Here is a 19,570-nt window from a genome sequence, read left to right as displayed (position 1 = left end):
TGTGACTGCGCTGCTGCCCTATCGTGGCCCAGACTCTCAATGAGACTTCTTGGTTAAATAAAGTGAAATACAAATAAATGAATAAAAACAGTTTTAAAGGTAAATGTTAAAGTTGGAATACAACAACTGATCTGAGCACAAGACAGAGGTGATATAGAATGATTTAACTAATATTAAACTGACTGTAGCATTCAGTGTGAACACTTCTCTGCTATGCTGACGGCCTCTTAATGAAACCTCAGTGTTGGAGGACATCAGTTCCTTTTGTGTTTTCCATTGTTTTTCCAAAATAAAGGAATTTCCATGGTGAATAATCATGAGGAGAGGTTGGGGGGGGGGGACGCTCACTGATGGATGGCTGATGTCAGCTCTGGAGGAGAGGTCAGGTGGCAGTGATGCTGTGATTGATCTGCAGGTATTAATGTGATCAGATGGTCTGGATGCGATCTGGAGGGGATTATTGAGTGTGTGTGTGTGTGTGTGTGTGTGTGTGTGTGTGTGTGTGTGTGTGTGTGTGTGTGTGTGTGTGTGTTCTGTCCCTCACCTGTGCCACGTAGGACAGGTCAGATATGAGGGAGAAGCTGTCCACCTCCCCCCGGCTGATGTAGGTCTGCAGCAGCACGTTGATCTTCCCGTAGCCGTTCTCTACCCCCCCCGCAGCCGGCAGCTCGCAGTAGTTGCACAGCAGCTGGTCCAGCTCCTCCAACTCCTCGTCACGCACCTGCAACACACACATGATGCACATATTCATTATACCTAAAACTACAGATGGAGATATGCGTCAGAGATCTCGGAGCCTGGCTGAAGCTCTGACAAGTGACCACCCCTCACCTTCAGCTGGTCGAACTCCTCAGCCTTGGACACGATGCTGAAGATGTCTGCTTCTGTCCTCTGAGAGTTGAACAGTTCGTTGAAGGTCTTTAAAGAAGGAGGGGAACAGATACACTAAGTTAATGGAGTTTTAATGAGTCATTATAACACAGTGATGCAAAGTTCCACTGATGTAAATGCACAAGAAATTAATTGTTAATTAATTACTGTTACTACAGATTTTAAGAGCATGGGGTTGTGTCGCGGGTCAGCTTCGTTCGAAGTATCAAAACAACAAACAAATAACCTGACGACTTCTAAAAATGTTTTAGAGAAATGATCCTGGAAAAACTTTTTTTTAAACTAACAACATCTTTTAACCTTCTATCACTCGCTGTTTAGTTCTTCCCACAAAATATGAAAGCTGAATAAGCCCCTTTAAAAGATTGTACCGACAAAACTGTGTTTGACCTGTTCATAGATACAGACAATAGTCAGTTTTTTCACTTGGGTCTCAGGGCCTCTAAAACTATTAACAATGATATTGATTTCTATAATTTGCTCCATTGGTATTTAGATTAGATTACATAAACTCAATGTATCCCAAATTGGAAATTCTTTTGCCACAGCAGCAGAAAGTGAAGAGGTTATTCTTACTATATACTAATACTAATTTCTATTATATTTGTATCTTATTGTATGTTCTAAACATTTTTAACTTGTGTAATGCTTGACACGGCTGCTGGAAGCAATGGAGCAGTGAGGGGAGTGTGTGATGGAGCAGTGAGGGTACCTCGATGGTGTCGTGTGTGATGGAGCAGTGAGGGTACCTCGATGGTGTCGTGTGTGACGGAGCAGTGAGAGTAGTGTGTGATGGAGAATTTAGGGTACCTCGATGGTGTCATGTGGGATGGAGCAGTGAGGGTAAAGTGTGTTGAGGCAGTGAGGGTACCTCGATGGTGTTGTATCTGATGTAGAAGTGGCTGGCGGTCCGGCCCATGTCGGTAGAGGCATAGTACCCGGTGCGCTCCTCGAAGCGGATCATCCGGGCCTTGTCCAGCTTTCTGCCGGCCTCCACCACCAGCTCCTTCCTGTACAGCTCCAAGGAGGGGTCCATCTGAGGAACATATAAACCGTTATTAAAGTCTTGTTAAGTTTGTGCTGCATATTGATTTCTCTTTCCTTTGTAAGACTGCACTTAAACCTGCTTTTTGCAGTCATTGTTTATTTCAATTACACCAATAAATGCAAAAGGATTCACAGAATGTCCTTAATATTCACATCCTTGTGTAAAGAGGGACAACTGTATTATTTCAAGCAGAAATAACATTAAATAACACAATTATAACTTTGGAAATATTAAACACAAGTGGCTTAGCATGATATTAGATTGAAATTAGATAATCATTTTACATAACTACAGGGAAAGAAATCCTGAAGATTATTGTTGATTTTTCACTTAAAAAAGTTAGACAGCTTTTTAAAAAAAAATTATGCGTATGTTCCTGTAGGGCCTATGTTTGTATTTGTAAAAAAGACAAGAATGAAGAACTGAATCTCCCCGGATGTACGGACAGACGGACGGACGGACACAGACAGACAGACAGACAGACAGGGTCCCTGACCTGATACGCCTTGTGGTTAATGCCGTATGCCAGTGGGTTGGCCCTCATGCGGACGAACAGATAGGTGTAGCTGAGCCACTTCACAGCCTCCTCCACATTGGTGACGGTCCCCAGAGCGACCTGAGTCAGGAGAGAGGAGAGGAACACATCAGTCTATGTTTCCATCTGGTGGACACTCCATAAACTGCAGCCTCTACACAAACTGAATGTTGGTTCTCTTCCTAACACTGAGAGATTATTTCATTCTACAGCACGCTCTGGACCATCGCACTGGTCCAACTGAACACAAAAGGAACAGATGTGTGAGGACTGGCTTCAGACGAATCTGTTCGTTGTTCCAGTGAACAGTAATAATAATAATAATAATAATAATAATAATAATTAAAGCTTTATGTATATCGCACTTTTCATATAGCACAGGCAAGTTAAAAACAAACAAAAAAAGAAATTCCCCTCAGTTCAGATGTTAAGACCTTTTCAGATACATGCAACATAGCAACAAAATATAATATGTTAACAGGTTAAGAGACACATACAAGTAAAAGGTATGGCAATACAAATAAAATAAATAATGATTCCTCTCGGACAAATAAGACACAAGACTAAGTGAATCGATGCAAAGATATAAAACCCTATAGAATAAAAGCAAACGTGTGTACAATAAAATGTAAACAGATGACAGTAATAAACCTTCATAAATATAATAAAGGGTAGAATTATTAAAAAACAACTTAAGAGGAAATGTTGCTATTAAAAACTGTTAAATAAATAATAAAAGTTAAAACCCTTTAAGATCAATAACATAAATAAAACAATATAAAAGTAGGTAAATAATAAAGACTAAAAGACCATTTAAAGGAGGGTGTCGCTAATAAAAAGCTGATCTAAAAAGATGTGTCTTAAGCTGTCTAAAGACACATAGCAGTGGGAAGAGAGTTGCCTTTGAAAAACATCGATGTGTTGACATAAAAACGGAACAAGGATTATTATTGGTCACTAATGGACTCACAGGTCTGACGATGTTCTCACAATGAAGCCATTATCAGAGGATATATTAAACACATCAACAAACAAACTATAGCTACTATCTACTATCCTTAATTTATTTTCTATTTAAATAAAAACAATGAGTGAAATGTAATAAAAATAATTGTATTACATTTCAGTCATTGCTTTTATTGAAATGTTCATATTCAAGTCACATTGTCATTCGTCATATGATCTAATAAGGGCACACACACACACACACACACACACACACACACACACACACACACACACACACACACACACACACACACACACACACACACACACACACACACACACACACACACACACACACACACACACACACACACACACACACACACGCACACGCACCTCAGCGTTGAGGTTGTCGGCCAAGCTGTCCAGGAACTGGCTCTCGATGGGGTTCTGCTGGGTGAGCAGGGTCAGGTAGTGGCTCAGCTTGTCGTGCGTGGTGATGATGGTGCCCTCACCGTACTTGTCAAACTGCGGACGACCTGCTCGTCCGAAGATCTGCATGACGTCCAGGATGCCCAGATCCACTAGGGCCCCGCGCTTGGCATCGTAGATTTGAGTCCCCTGTTATAGAGGTGAGAGACAGTAGGGGGGGTCAGAGGACTGGAAACACATGACCCACCAGACTCAGGGACAGTTTCATCCCACAGAACATAAACTGTTGATCTCCAGAGCTCTGTGAAGTGTATGTACTTAACTATGTTTATATTCATTATTTTAAAAAGCAGTATTTAACTTTACTTTTTCCTCTTATTCTATTTTACATGTTCATAGGTGACTGTATTTTAGGGCACCATTGTTTCCTGTGAACTATTTTATAGCAGTCTTTCATTTCATGTCTTACGTATATTGATTTGAGTTTGATTTATATTTATGTGAATATTTCATTGCTAGGAGCGGCTCAATAAATATACCAAATAACTTAGGCTGCAACTAAAAATGATTCATTTGCAGATTATTTTCTAGGTGAATCAGTCATTTTATAAAAAGACAGACAATAGGGAAATTTTCCTCCCAGTTTCCAATTCAATATGAAGTTGAACAGATGAAGAAATTCAATATTTCTGAAGAATAAACCTGTCTTTTTAAAGTTAAAGGTCTCATATTATGCTCTTTTTATGGCAGATATTATAGGTCTCAAATATATATAAAAAACATGTCTCTGACGTGTTTTGCTCAAAATACCAAACAGATCGTGCATTTTAGCATGTCCGCTATCCCTCTATTTCAGCCCTGTTCCTGAAGTACTGATTCTGTGACTGTCGCTTTAAGTTAGAGCTGAGCTGAAGCTGGCCACGCCCCTTTGGAGCATCAGGATCTCTCTGTCTGAAGAGAGAAGTGTCTAACGGAGAAACTCAGCTAAACACTGCCGTGATTAAACCCCATATTATGTTCCGAACACATCCAGCATTATTTCTGAAACACTTCTCAGTGTTTACCACTAGAACAGAGACATTATATGTATTATATATACAACTCTAAGTCCCTCCTGCAGACATCCTGCTGAATACATAGACACACAGAGGTGCTGCGGAGGGGATTCAGCTCGCGACTGTATATGGGGGACGAAAGGTTGGGATGTGTCACGTGGGTTTGCTCCCGATATGACGTCATGTCGGCAGCAAATCTGGATCAGCTCGTTTGTACCCCCGTTTTTAGAGATGTGGGTAAGGAGGAAAAGAGAGAGTCTCCTTACACACCGGGGACACATATTTATGTATAAAAGACATCAAGAAGTGCATTTTGCATAATAGGGGACCTTTGATTTATGTGCATTTGTAATACAAATAGCTGTCTCTAACAGAAACTATAGCAAAACATGCTAACTCAAGCTAATGCTATTGTGACTGCTAGATAAGATAAGATAAAGATAAGATAAGAATTACTCTATTAATCCCAAACTGGGACATGTTTGTGTTGCAGCAGCATAGAACAATACAAGGCATTTCACATAGTTAGAAATGAAAGATAAGAAATAAACAATTCTAAAGTATAAACATCTCAGAGGACAAATCACAATAAAAATAAACCTACCTTATCATCATGCAGGTCAATGTACAGGCTTCCTCAGATTTGATGACAATATCGTTCCAGTACACACACTTGAATTATTTCTAATACAGCTTTCTAGAATTTATTTCATTTTATTTAGTAGTTAAATCTGAATCTGAATATTTAGATTAATTTAAATACGTTTTGTGTGCAAAAAAGAAAACCCTGACTTTGTTGTGTTACTTTTATAATACAAGGGTAAGTCTGATGATGTTCAAAAGGTTTTTTCTTTCTCGTGGTTCAACAAATAATATTCCTGTTTAATGAAAGTGGGCCAACTGTTGGAAAAACCTTACAGAGTCTGTAAAATAAACTATACACTATATTTGTAAAAACTATTTCCTTCAGTAAAATAATGAAATGAAATTTGTGTTGAGGGTCACATTAGGGCTTCTGGATGAAACTCTTACAGTGGGGCAAAAAAGTATTTAGTCAGCCACCAATTGTGCAAGTTCTCCCATTTAAAAAGATGAGAGAGGCCTGTAATTTTTATCATAGGTACACTTCAACTATGAGAGACAGAATGAGAAAAACAATCCAGGAAATCACATTGTAGGATTTTTAATGAATTAATTGGTAAACTCCTCGGTAAAATAAGTATTTGGTCACCTACAAACAAGCAAGATTTCTGGCTCTCACAGACCTGTAAGTTCTTCTTTAAGAGGCTCCTCTGTCCTCCACTCGTTACCTGTATTAATGGCACCTTTTTGAACTCGTTATCAGTATAAAAGACACCTGTCCACAAGCTCAAACAGTCATACTCCAAACTCCACTATGGCCAAGACCAAAGAGCTGTCAAAGGAGACCAGAGACAAAATTGTAGACCTGCACCAGGCTGGGAAAACTGAATCTGCAATAGGTAAGCAGCTTGGTGTGAAGAAATCAACTGTGGGAGCAATTATTAGAAAATGGAAGACATACAAGACCACTGCTAATCTCCCTCGATCTGGGGCTCCACGCAAGATCTCACCCCGTGGGGTCAAAATGATCACAAGAACGGTGAGCAAAAATCCCAGAACCACACGGGGGGACCTAGTGAATGACCTGCAGAGAGCTGGGACCAAAGTAACAGAGGCTACCATCAGTAACACACTACGCCGCCAGGGACTTAAATCCTGCAGTTCCAGACGTGTCCCCCTGCTTAAGCCAGTACATGTCCAGGCCCGTCTGAAGTTTGCTAGAGGGCATTTGGATGATCCAGAAGAGGATTGGGAGAATGTCATATGGTCAGATGAAACCAAAATAGAACTTTTTGGTAAAAACTCAACTCGTCGTGTTTGGAAGAGAAAGAATGCAGAGTTGCATCCAAAGAACACCATACCTACTGTGAAGCATGGGGGTGGAAACATCATGCTTTGGGGCTGTTTTTCTGCAAAGGGACCAGGACGACTGATCCGTGTAAAGGAAAGAATGAATGGGGCCATGTATCGTGAGATTTTGAGTGAAAACCTCCTTCCATCAGCAAGGGCACTGAAGATGAAGCGTGGCTGGGTCTTTCAGCATGACAATGATCCCAAACACACCGCCAGGGCAACGAAGGAGTGGCTTCGTAAGAAGCATTTCAAGGTCCTGGAGTGGCCTAGCCAGTCTCCAGATCTCAACCCCATAGAAAATCTTTGGAGGGAGTTGAAAGTCCGTGTTGCCCAGCGACAGCCCCAAAACATCACTGCTTTAGAGGAGATCTGCATGGAGGAATGGGCCAAAATACCAGCAACAGTGTGTGAAAACCTTGTGAAGACTTACAGAAAACGTTTGACCTCTGTCATTGCCAACAAAGGGTATATAACAAAGTATTGAGATGAACTTTTGTTATTGACCAAATACTTATTTTCCACAATAATTTGAAAATTAATTCTTTAAAAGTCCTACAATGTGATTTCTGGATTTTCTCATTCTGTCTCTCATAGTTGAGGTATACCTGTGATGAAAATTACAGGCCTCTCTCATCTTTTTAAATGGGAGAACTTGCACAATTGGTGGCTGACTAAATACTTTTTTGCCCCACTGTAAGAGTTTCATCCAGAAGCCCTAATGTGACCCTCAACACAAATTTCATTTCATTATTTTACTGAAGGAAATAGTTTTTACAAATATAGTGTATAGTTTATTTTACAGACTCTGTAAGGTTTTTCCAACAGTTGGCCCACTTTCATTAAACAGGAATATTATTTGTTGAACCACGAGAAAGAAAAAACCTTTTGAACATCATCAGACTTACCCTTGTATTATAAAAGTAACACAACAAAGTCAGGGTTTTCTTTTTTTGGACCTTGCACCCACGCCTTAGCAGTTTGGAGCAGCACAGTGTTCTGTCCATCTGTTTTCATCTTCACTGAATGAGGAATGACTGAGGAAACAACAGCATCTTCAGTAACAGTGTGGGGCTGCACCTCATCTCTCTCACCCGTGCACACAGCAATGTGATGTCTTCTTCCACATTTTTCACATGACACATCCTTCATCTTGCAGAATCTTGCAATGTGTTTTCCGTCTTAAACACACAAAGCATCTTCCCATTTTCTTGAGTTTGTCTTTGCGTTCAGGAACGTTGTGATCTGATCTTCAGATTTATGTTCTGCACTGTCACAGAACAAACATAGATAGATAGAATCGGAGGATGAAACCCTCTTTATTTGTCACATACATGCACACAGCAGAGCACACACAGTGAAATTGTTCCTCTGCATTTAACCCATCCTAGTACTAGGAGCAGTGGGCAGCTATCGTGCAGCGCCCGGGGAGCAATGGGGAGGGGGGATTGGAGGTGTCCGGTGCCTTGCTCAAGGGCACCAGTCTTCTGGCTGTGTGCAGTGCAGCAGCAGATTGCATGCTAGGTCCTTTCATTTTCACTTCATTGAATGAACGTGACTGCTTCCATGGCTTGTTTTCTGCTTTATGTTCTCTTCTGTATGAATTTGTCATTTGCAGTGCTCTTTCCCTGCTCTGAACCTCCTTCCGTAGGAATGTGACTATTTCAGCAACCTTCCATTCATCATCCACTCCCCTCTGACGACTATATTCAAGAGCTATGTCGTCTGGAATCATCTGCAGTAAGATTGGGCATAGTAGGCTTCCGTAGGTTTCTGACACTACACCCAGTGACTCCAAGCTCCTAATCTGAATTTCACATTCATCATATAGCCGCCTTAATGCATTCACATCATTTCTTTACAGGGTTTAGATTTAGTAGCTTTGACATGTGAGCACTGATCACCAGATCTTTCCTTCCAAATCTGCTTTGCAGTAAAGTGATTGCGCTGTCATAATTTACATCTGTTAACACCAGTCCTGCTACTGCCTTTGCAGCTGCACCAGTGAGGTAGGTTTTCAGATAGGTAAATTTCTCTCTCTTGCCCCACTGTATATGTTGCTCCAGTGCTCTCTAATACAAAACAAATAAATGCAATGGCCAGAAAGAAGTTTGGTCCCTGAAGGCTGAGAGCAATCGGCAGCCGAATACAGAAAATACAAACAAGAAAGAAGGACAGGCAGACACCAACAAAGAGACTTAAACTGAAGAGGGAGAGCGGAAGTAAATGAAAGAATAGGACCTTGATGATGACTGCATGTGCCGGCAGGTTGACTCCCCAGGCCAGAGTGGCAGTACACACCAGCACCTTCAGGTGGCCTTTGGAGAACATGCTCTCCATCATGCTGCGGTCAGAGCGCAGCATGCCGGCATGATGGATCCCAAAGCCTTCTGGGAACATCTCCTTCATCTGCTTGTTTCTGGAGCGCTGGATCTGAAAGAAAAAGAAGACATTTTCCTTTTTTAAATTTCAATAGAAGATATTTGGTTAAGACTCCGTTTGTATACAGTACTAATAAACACAGGCACATACAGGTTGTATACACATCAGCCCCAAATGCACACACAACTCATGTCAGAGCGAAGGGGGTTCAGATGGGGCAGATTCAAAAAAATGAATGAACACTAAATTCACAAATATAACTCATGATTTATATACAAATGTCTCTACCTAGAAAAATAATTTGCAAAGCACACACAAATATTTATAGATTTATATAAATGTTAGACAAAATCCACGTGTATTAAAATTAAGTTCCCAAATGTATTTCTGATCCACACACAAATTGTTCTTGTTTTAATTTGTTTTATTATAAATCCACAAAAATATGTATTTTTATACGTAAATGTATATATATGTATTAATATAAAATATTTTAAATATGTTTCATGATGAAAAAATGTAACGTAATGAAACACATTTGAAATATTTGATGTCGTTACATATCTACAGCTCCGGAAAAAATTGAGAGACCACTCCAAATGTTTCGTTATCTCTACATGTATGGCAGCCATTCCAGAGTCTGTTGAATTCCAACACAGAGAAATGTTGTCAGTAGTTTATAGAATACAATTAAATAATTAATTTTTCTCTTAATTTTTCCGGGGCTGTGTCATAATTGATGCACTTTGGGACCCCCTAACCCCTGCTAGATTCACAAATGGATTTTTTAACAACAGGGTGCTGTTTGTAGCCAATGAGATTTCTCCGTAATTTTAGCGAATAACATCAGTGCAGAACCATGAGGGTATGATTAATGAGTTCAGAACGTAGCGTAACATCTACGCTGTGGTCAATTTCAACATGGTGTCCAGTGCTGCTGTTCAGTTTATACATCCATGCTCCTACTATGAATGTTTAGTGTGTCTTGGGCGTATGATTAAATATGATTGAGTTTAGAATGTAAACGTTTTGTATGTCGGTGTTATGGGACGAGTATGTAGCATGTGTATTAGCGTTTGGTAACGAGTTAGCCATACAATGCTAATTTACAAGCTTGTAGCGTCTGCTAACGTAGCTTATGTTAGCAATAATATGTAATAAAACCTTATTGGTAATATTTCTTGCAAAAGTTAAACATATTTTATAAAATACATTGACTCAAAGACACCTCGGAAGGGAGGAACTGGCATCTTAACATCTACCAGACCAAGTGTTTTTTTTTTTGCCCATACTTGGACTCGAACCAGCGATCATCAGGTTAGCTACTGAGCTACTGCTGGTGGTAAGAGAGATTCATTTAAAAAAAGGTAATAAATGGAATGGCTTAATGGCTTAAAGGAATGCGAGGAAATACTACCTAGCACGGGGTGTTTTGTGCTGGGTAGAAAAAATGCCAATATCCAAGATGCTGTTTGAATGGACCGCATACAAACAATAAGTGTTCACGGTGAAGAAATCCACAGGTGTTGACTAAGATTATCTGCAGCTCAGAGACAGCACACAGCACACAGCACACAGCACACAGCACACACACAGTATAGAGAGGGAGGTGTGTGTGATGACTGACAGCGGGCTATGACCCGGCCTGGCCTGAGGGTGGTCCTCATCACAGGACGTTATCTCTCTCTCTGGGCATCTAAATAGAGGTCAAAGCCCAGCGCTCTCAGTAACACTCTGAACACAACAGAAAGCACATTACTGCCAGCAGCTGTCTGCCTCACACACACACACACACACACACACACACACACACACACACACACACACACACACACACACACACACACACACACACACACACACACACACACACACACACACACACACACACACACACACACACACACACACACACACACACACACACACACACACACACACACACACACACCATAATGATTCTAGCAGTGCATAGGAGACAACATTGTTTAAAATGTCATGAAGTTAATGTTCTTTTGAACCTGTTGCCTGAAATTGACATGTTGTTCTATGACATATAATAAGTCAGTAAATATCCCACTGGTAAATATCTGAAGATTTTAGTGTCATAAAAACGGCAGTCGCTAACAAGTGACTAAATTAGACTAATGAACCATCCATCCATTAGCCACCGTTAGCTTAGCAGTGAGTTAGTTTACATTTTTACTTCTGGCAAATGCATTTCACTTCAAAACTCCTCACAGTGATGTCAATATGTGTAGTTTATCACAATGAACAAAACATGTGTGAGTATCATAAGGGTTTGTTTCTGCAATATTCCAAAATCCAAAGGAAAAATCCATGAGAGCGCCATTGTGTTACTAACTTCCGGTTCAGCCTACAAAAAAACGTCATCACTGCACCACTATTAAAGCTGCACTGAGGCTCATCAATTACATTACAATCTCCCTCTGCATAGAAATATTTGAAAGCCTCTAGAGGCACAAACATGCAGATGGCTAAGGTAGAATAAAGGCCTAAGAGAAACTATGGATCAACTACTGATGACTTGTATATCTCGATGCATATTGCTGGTGGTTTATCGCACCTATAAACAAGACTCTTCGCTCTGCTCCCTTTTCTAAGACTGTGTGTGCTAGTTCATTGTTTTACCTTTCATAGAAAAGCAACCATTTGTCCTATTCATCTATGCAACTGTTTTGTGGCGATTCTTTGTTAAGCTGCTAACCTTTTATGTCCGTGTTTTGTGCAGTAATGACAATCCCATAAGAAGGAGACAATAGAAGCGATATCTTAATATGATGTGTAAAGCCATAAACGTCCTGAAGCCAGGTCACAGTGTCCTGGGAGACCTCAGGGCAGGCTGTGCACTGTGCTGTGGAGATCCACCGGAGCAGGGGAAGGTGGGTAATTGAAATGCTCTGGCTGAGGCTTTGCTTTGAGGTGTCACAGTGTGTTACCGCCATACCTCCAGCCTCTAATCTAAGGTGAGTTAGCGCTGATGTCTGCCAATGCCATGGCTGTATTTGAGATGGCAGTGACCTAAGCTCCTGATCAGGTCCCATTAGGCCCTGCCACTCGCTGTGCTCCTGCTGCAGAGCTGTGTGTGTCCGCAGACAGCCAGCTGCCAGCCCCACTCTCCATCTGTCACTCCTGGGCCTGTGCAAACATCAGCCAACCCCACAGCCCAGATAAACCATTATACAGGTTGGCAAACCTTCGCTAAGCTCCACTGAGTAGACTGGGAATAACGAGCTGGTGTAGCATTAAGGACAATTTCATTTGAGCGCTTGTAGATCCCTGATACTTTGAGGAAAAGGAAACACAAAGGCATCCCCAGAAATGTGGACTCATCAGTACTACAATGCAACAAACCACAAAGGTCATAAATGTCCTAAGCAGACGGAGAATAGCTAATTTGAAATGTTGACTTTAAATAAATGTGTTTCTCAACAGATTTCAGATAACTGTATTAGGTTAGTTGAAAGCAATTATATTACGTCTAAATAAAAAGCATTAGGTTCAACGTAATATGATTGCTTTTCTAATATGTTTTCTTGATAGTTATTAGTAGAACAAACAGTATTTAATTGGACTTCACTGTACAGTATTAATCTCTAATCTTACATTCTGTTGTATATTTCATTCTGTTTACATGTACATAGAATCCTGCATATACTTGGTCACTTTCAACATTCTCTGCATCATTCAGCTTATTATATATATTATTCTGACATGCATATACTTCATCTGCACTACATACAGACCGGTCTAGCAACATAACCTGCACTATTTGATTAAAATCTGTCCTCTGTTTCATTTTGCACTATTTTTATTTTATTTTCTATGTCCTATTATAATATGTTGCATTGTTGGAGCTCAGGACACAAGATTTCCATTGCCATAACTACACTGTAGCTACTGTAAAAACCCTTACCTAATACATTGTGGTATTTGTTGACATAATACATTTATTTAAAGTCAACACAGTTACAGTTACACAGATACAGTTTTTTCAGTCTGGGTCAAATCTGACCGACTTACTACTTTTATCAATCATAAATACTGTTTTTAATGTAAATGTGATTGCTTAAAGGCCTTATGATACGCTCCACAGTGGGAATTTGATACCCTTATTTTATATATACACTTAATTTTAAAAACAAATGTATAAAATTAAGGAATTTGTTTTTTTTTAAAACAGCGCAAAATCAGAACAAAATCTTATTTTGCATCTGTGTTTATTATGACCATTATTAAAACTAAGAACTGTTGTGGAATTCATTTAACTGAAACAGTATGAATTTTGGTGTCTGATGACAAAATTAATTTATAAAGTGAATAAATGTTCCGTTACATGGTGTGATGGCCTTTACCTTTGTCTATAAGAATATTCATTGTAAATTAGTGATGTATTGAAAAAAACAACTAACACTTGCTTTGTCCCTTATCTGAAGAATCAGTGACATATAAATTGCTGATCACCACTTTCATAGAAAGTTTGTAACACCCATAATGTTCCCAGTCAAAAATGACCACCATAGGAAATGAATGGGTGACTCTAGAGTGTATTCATCGATCAAATAGTACAAAGCCACTAAACAACCATGTTCATTTTCAGCGTGCATTATTTGCTCATTCACTGCAGATATTCATGTCAACCAGTAATTTGAGACATCGTTTAAATAAAATGTACTGATGATTCATGTTTTTAGTGCTAATGTTCAAAAAGACCGGGCAAATTTGAACGGGAAAACAAACACAACAGGAGGGTTAACATTACTGACACACCTGTATATCCCTTTTACTTTGAATTACAATAAACACAAAGGCATTAGCAGAAATGTGGAAGCATTAGTATTAAAATGCAACAAATGACAAAGCTCAGAAGTGTAAAATCACACCAAAAACGAGGCTAATGACACCCCAGCTCTGTGGTGAAGAGCTGCAGATAGGTGTCCGTCCACACGGACTGTCATGAGCACCACAGCTCCTCATTTGGTGTTGAATTGAGGCTGGATGGCTAATTGTTGATTTCAATTAGTGACCCTTGATAGTCATAATGTTTGGTGCTCAGAGGAGCTGGCTGTTAGCGCTGGATGGAGTGGGAGGATAACTTTCCACTCACATCCACTCTGCTCCACTTCTCCATCACCATCTGCCTGCATCTCATTCTGCTTCAGCTACATCTACGGTGGATTTTTACTCCACAGCGGCACATTTTACATCATTATGTTTTACAATTTGTCACTATTAAGTGGTATGACGTGTTTTCTCAGGATGTAGTAGATTAAGTTATTTGTAGATTCTCTGGTTTGGAATAAATTCTGCATTTTACACATCTCACAAGCAATGAAATACACAAGAACGTTTTCCCTGCTGCTGTATTTGTGCATTATACATTTTGCTATCTGAAATAGGAAACAGTTCAATCCTTGAATGATGCTGGCATCACATAGATAAGAGATTTAGAGTAAAGGCTCTAGATCTGCAACAGAAAATGGTGTGTGTCTGAAGTCTAAGTTCAAAGAGGCCACATTATCCTCTTAGGGGTTTTCCCTTTCCTGTAGTTTGTTCTATAGGTTTTTGTGCATGTAAATGGTCTGCAAAGGCTCAAATCCCCTGTATTCCCCAGCGTCTGTTGATTCCAACACAGAGAGATGGTAGTAGTTTATAGAATACAATAAAAACCAAAACAAATGTATTTAACTCAAAGACAAATCTATAAATAGTAAAACCGGGGGAAACTGATAGTGCTGCAATGGTCTCTTAATTTGTTTTTGGAGCTGTACGCAATGTATGTGAAGTGGCGGGACATCTTTAAGTGGTTGACCAATTACAACAGAGCCGGCCAGCTAACCAATCAGAGCAGACTGGGCTCTGGTTTCAGACGGAGGGTGAAAAGAGGTGCTGCAGCACAGGCAGTATGAGAAAAATAAAGAGCTTTTTGAACATTAAAGCATGGAGACATGTCCCAGTAATAGCAAAAAAGATCATTATGAACTTCAAAATGAGCATACAAGGGCCCCTTCAAATAAAAAAGGCCCCTGAGTTAGGAGGAATCATTAGGATATATGAGAGAGTTGGAGCCTACTCACTGTAGTGCTCCCCATCATCTGTTCCTCCTGGATAACCTGTCCCCATCATTTGTGTACACTTTGATTGTCCCTTCCATGATTTCCTATTTGTGTTTTTATCATGTTCTGTTGCCTCTTTATATTTAACAAATTGTACGGTGTCCTTGGGTGCCATGAAAGGCGCCTAAAATAAAATGTATTACTATTAAAACAGACTATTTTTCTAAATATAATAACAAAACGTACTACTAAGTACTTATTAGATAAGTAAAACCTAATAATGGTATCTGTTAACTTATTTTATCAGGCATATATTTATCTTTTAATCTTATATTTCATTAATGATGGCATTATATTTCTGTTTCTATACATTCTATGTCTGTTCTCCCCTACTGTAAAGTACTTTGTGATGTAGTTTTGTAAGCGATATATAGTTATTGATTTCTACCATATTAAAGTGGACTGGACCTGCTGTGAGCTTATAAAACACGAAAATACAAGACAAACAAGAGGCAGCAGAGCCCGGGCTTTAATGTTGTTGTGAATCTAAAAACAGCTTCACTGAGGTGATGGCATTCACATCTTTCAGTTTAGTTTTACACAACTTTAGTCCAATAAAAGCAGCCTTATGGTGATGTGAAAAAAGGTTATTTGGATGGTTAGCAACTTAACAGGAGCCTCAACTCTCCCCTAACCTCAGTGTCCAGAGACATTGCTGCTCCACATTCTGATCTCTGAATGAAGTCATAGTGTCCACAGGAAGTGTCTGCAGATGTGCCGCTCTGCCATCTGTGTGGCAGCTCTATTACGCTTGCATCTCTGAAGCGTGAAATTGTTATTATCTCTAAATGCTTATGTTTACTGATAATTGTATTAAATTACTATTTAGAGAATTGATTTTTTTTATTGTCACTTCTCCCAGGAGGTCTGTGACAGTAGATGGGATGCTTTGAGTTTCTACACAGATATGTAGAAATGACAGAGAATGACAAGATGATGTGCCATGTACAGAACTGTTTAAAAGGGGCCCTTGTATGCACTCTGGTTCATATTTACATGTTGTTCCATGTGTCCATGCTTTAATGTTCAAAGAGCTCTTTATTTTTCTCATACTGCCTGTGCTGCAGCACCTCTTTTCACCCTCTGTCTGAAACCAGAGCCCAGTCTGCTCTGATTGGTTAGCTGGCCGGCTCTGTTGTAATTGGTCAACCGCTTGGAGATGTGTCGAAAGTGTCCCGCCCCTTAGCCTATCACCGACAATGTGTTGGGCTCTAACCAATAGAAGTGCACATGTTACTTAGTGATGTCATTATGTTACAGAAGTGGAGTCCTATGGAGGCGTTTCAGGCAAGGGGGGAGTGTGCCGGAGAGAAGAGGATTTTAGCCTTTGCAGACCATTTATATGCACACAAACCTATACAACACACTACAGGAAAGGGAAAACCCCAAAAAGGAGAATATGGCTTCTTTGAGTAAAGCTACAAAGAACTACATTGATTAGAAATGGAACGCAATCTTGTCTGTAAAGCACACAAGATATATCCTCAACAATGTCTCTGATGTGTTTGTTGCCCTTGAACACAGGGGAGGGGGTGCTACAGCCGAACAACACTCAAATTAGCATTTGGCTAAACGTGCGCTGCAATTCTAGAACACACGACTATGAGAATGCTGATAGGCTGGAATAAAGAAGAGTCGGACTGGATGGAGAGGTACTTGGTTTTCTACACACTGTCCCAATATTTCATAAAGTTTTCTATTTAAGGCAGCCATCTTTATGATATGTGTGTTTGTCACTCCTCTGTCTCACTCCTGTTTTCCCGCAGCCTTTGAGTTGCAGCTCATTGTTGTAGATCAGTGTGGTGGGGAGCTGGTTTGGCACACTGACAGGTTGTCACGGATCTGCCACAATGAAAGGACTGGCGGTGGACTAGACTTGTAAAAATAGCTCCAATGAAAGCGTACGCAGACATTAATGAGCCTGCTCTGGTGCTGCTGCGGAGTCCCTGGAGGTTTGCCACTCACCGTGTCTGCATCGGTGCATGTTGTCAAACAAAGTGACATGAAAGCTGCACATCTAAAGACCACAGAGATGGAGAGTTTAAAGAGAAGGAAAAGTAAAGGCACGTCAGTACATCTGTACTGTCTGTTTCTACCTTTAAAGTGCATCAGCACTAATGTAACACTCCTTCTTCAGGAAGATGCTTCCCTATCTCAACAGACAAATCTTTCATACCACATGCCATGACGCCCACCATTAAAACTGGAAGTCCATGCTTAACTCGACAGTCCTCCATAACTTCTGAGAGCTCTGTTATATCATGTGTAATGGACTCGTGGGACCACAAGGTGTCTCTTAACCTCCACAGCAGAGTCTCCTCAGGAACCAGTCACGTGGGCTCATCTCCCCGAGAACTGATATTAAAAAAGGGAGCGAGAGGGGAGAGAAAAGGGGAGAGGATGGCAGAGGCTGGATTGTCAGAGTTGGAGCAAATGAAAGTCAAACGGCCACATGGACACAGTGGTCTCTGGGGAGAGTTTTTGGCAGAGGTTCTCTGCACAAAAATGAGGGTAATATGATATGCTTTACACCCTCACACCTATTTAGCTACTTCTCTATATTAAGAGAGCATAAACATTTCGGCAGCAATTCTATCTGTATTCTGATAAATATCTACAGCTTTGGCTCTTTATTCTACCTCTAGTCATTTCTGACCTAAAAAGAACACCTTATACACACCTTTCTGCTACATTACATTATTATTTACAGTCAAAATGAGACAAAAAAAGAAAGTAAATCCATGGATCCAGGTCAGTATTATATTTTTCCTCCCATGCGCAGTCCTGCTATCAGACAAACTTGTTCGTAGGATCAATCCAACGCTATCCTATACGTATCCAGTTGTGTGCACTGAATCTTGTTCAGCAAAATCTATTATTGATACAATAATTGAACAATACCTTTTTTTTCACTGTCCAGACGATATCGATATTATATCACGATATATGAGGGGGAAAAATCTGAATCACATTTGAATAGCCCTTCTTAGTTAAATGACATTAGTTGAGGCAGTGGCGGGCCGTGCATTTCACACCTAGGCCTTCAGTGATGTCCTACACAGTCCTACCTGAATTATTCCACCTCTTAATGCCATCATTATGACGCCATGGCTCTAGAAACTATACATTTAGACAGAAACGCAGTATAACCGGGCGTTGCATCACCTTAACATAGTCAAGTACAACAGAGTTATATTAATATTTCCGAAGCTTTTATAATCAATACATCAGCATTTACAGTTAACTTAATTAATCAGATTATCTGACAAACCGCTCCTTGACACCTGTGTCCGTCACATAACGCAGAACAAGTGCCAGCTGTGCTACATTACCCACATCTGACGTCTCGTCCACCATAACAGCGACAAAGGGTGCTTTTTTAATCTTCATTTTGATCTCTTCTCCCATCACTTCAGCAATAGCATAAATCAGGTCGTTTTGTATTTTGCCTGACGTCCCAGTAAACATGTTGTTTGTGTACAGGTGGTAATGCAAATCTGTGTTGTTCTCAGCAAGAAAAGAAAGAAGCTCCACGTAGTTTCCTGTTTCTGGACTCGGCGCTTTCATCGTGTCCCCTAAATGAAAGTTCCTGTTTACCCAAAAACAGGACACAATCAACCAGTCTTTCAATATTTCCCTATTTTTGTTCACCCTTTCGTTGTGGAGCCCCGTTTCCCTGCACACTTGTTCGTTGAGCTGTAGATCCACTCGGGTGTCCCCAAAGGTTTTCAAAAGCACCAGTGCTTCCAAGTGCCCAGCTGTGCTTTGGTGTCTCGTTGCTGCCTTGGTTAGACAACTCAAGTTTGCAAATTTAGTGTAGCTCCAAACACCAAATCGATCAGTTGCAAATACCAGGCATTCCCGGCAGTACAATTTGCAGTGCCTCTCGGAGGCTGTGAGCCAGGGGTACCGCTCGTAGTTTCCCTGCTGTGCTAGGCTCGCTAGCGTTGGAGTTGGTCGTTCACCTTTTCAAGATGTGTAGCTTTACTTGAAAAGTTTGTTTTGAAAATGGCGTTGTAATTATATCTTCGACCAAATTGATCTCTTCTCCTCCTTCAGCCATTGTGGGTTGAAAAAAATAGCTTGTAGAAATCTACACAAATTAGCTCGCTCAAGTTCTAGTTCTGTTTGCTAGCTTTGCCCATAGACTGTATGGCTCTGCCTACTGCCTAGCTCTGCCTCGCAATAGTGCGTATCCAATCAGAAGATG

General features: G+C 40.3%; 1 protein-coding gene across 1 annotated transcript in view; it reads right to left on the bottom strand.

The window, feature by feature from the left end:
* Nucleotides 1–19,570, bottom strand: part of ascc3 (activating signal cointegrator 1 complex subunit 3) — a 161,917-nt gene that overhangs the window by 44,574 nt on the left and 97,773 nt on the right. The window contains 6 exon segments of the mRNA XM_063879474.1: nucleotides 545–721; nucleotides 832–918; nucleotides 1,763–1,927; nucleotides 2,436–2,555; nucleotides 3,819–4,043; nucleotides 9,083–9,274. Of these exon segments, the coding sequence (XP_063735544.1) occupies nucleotides 545–721; nucleotides 832–918; nucleotides 1,763–1,927; nucleotides 2,436–2,555; nucleotides 3,819–4,043; nucleotides 9,083–9,274 (966 nt within the window).

The sequence above is a fragment of the Eleginops maclovinus genome, chromosome 3 (assembly GCF_036324505.1).
Source record: "Eleginops maclovinus isolate JMC-PN-2008 ecotype Puerto Natales chromosome 3, JC_Emac_rtc_rv5, whole genome shotgun sequence".
Classification (NCBI taxonomy): domain Eukaryota; kingdom Metazoa; phylum Chordata; class Actinopteri; order Perciformes; family Eleginopidae; genus Eleginops; species Eleginops maclovinus.
The sequence above is the reverse complement of the archived record's forward strand: the minus strand, read 5'-3'. Positions and strand labels throughout refer to the sequence as shown.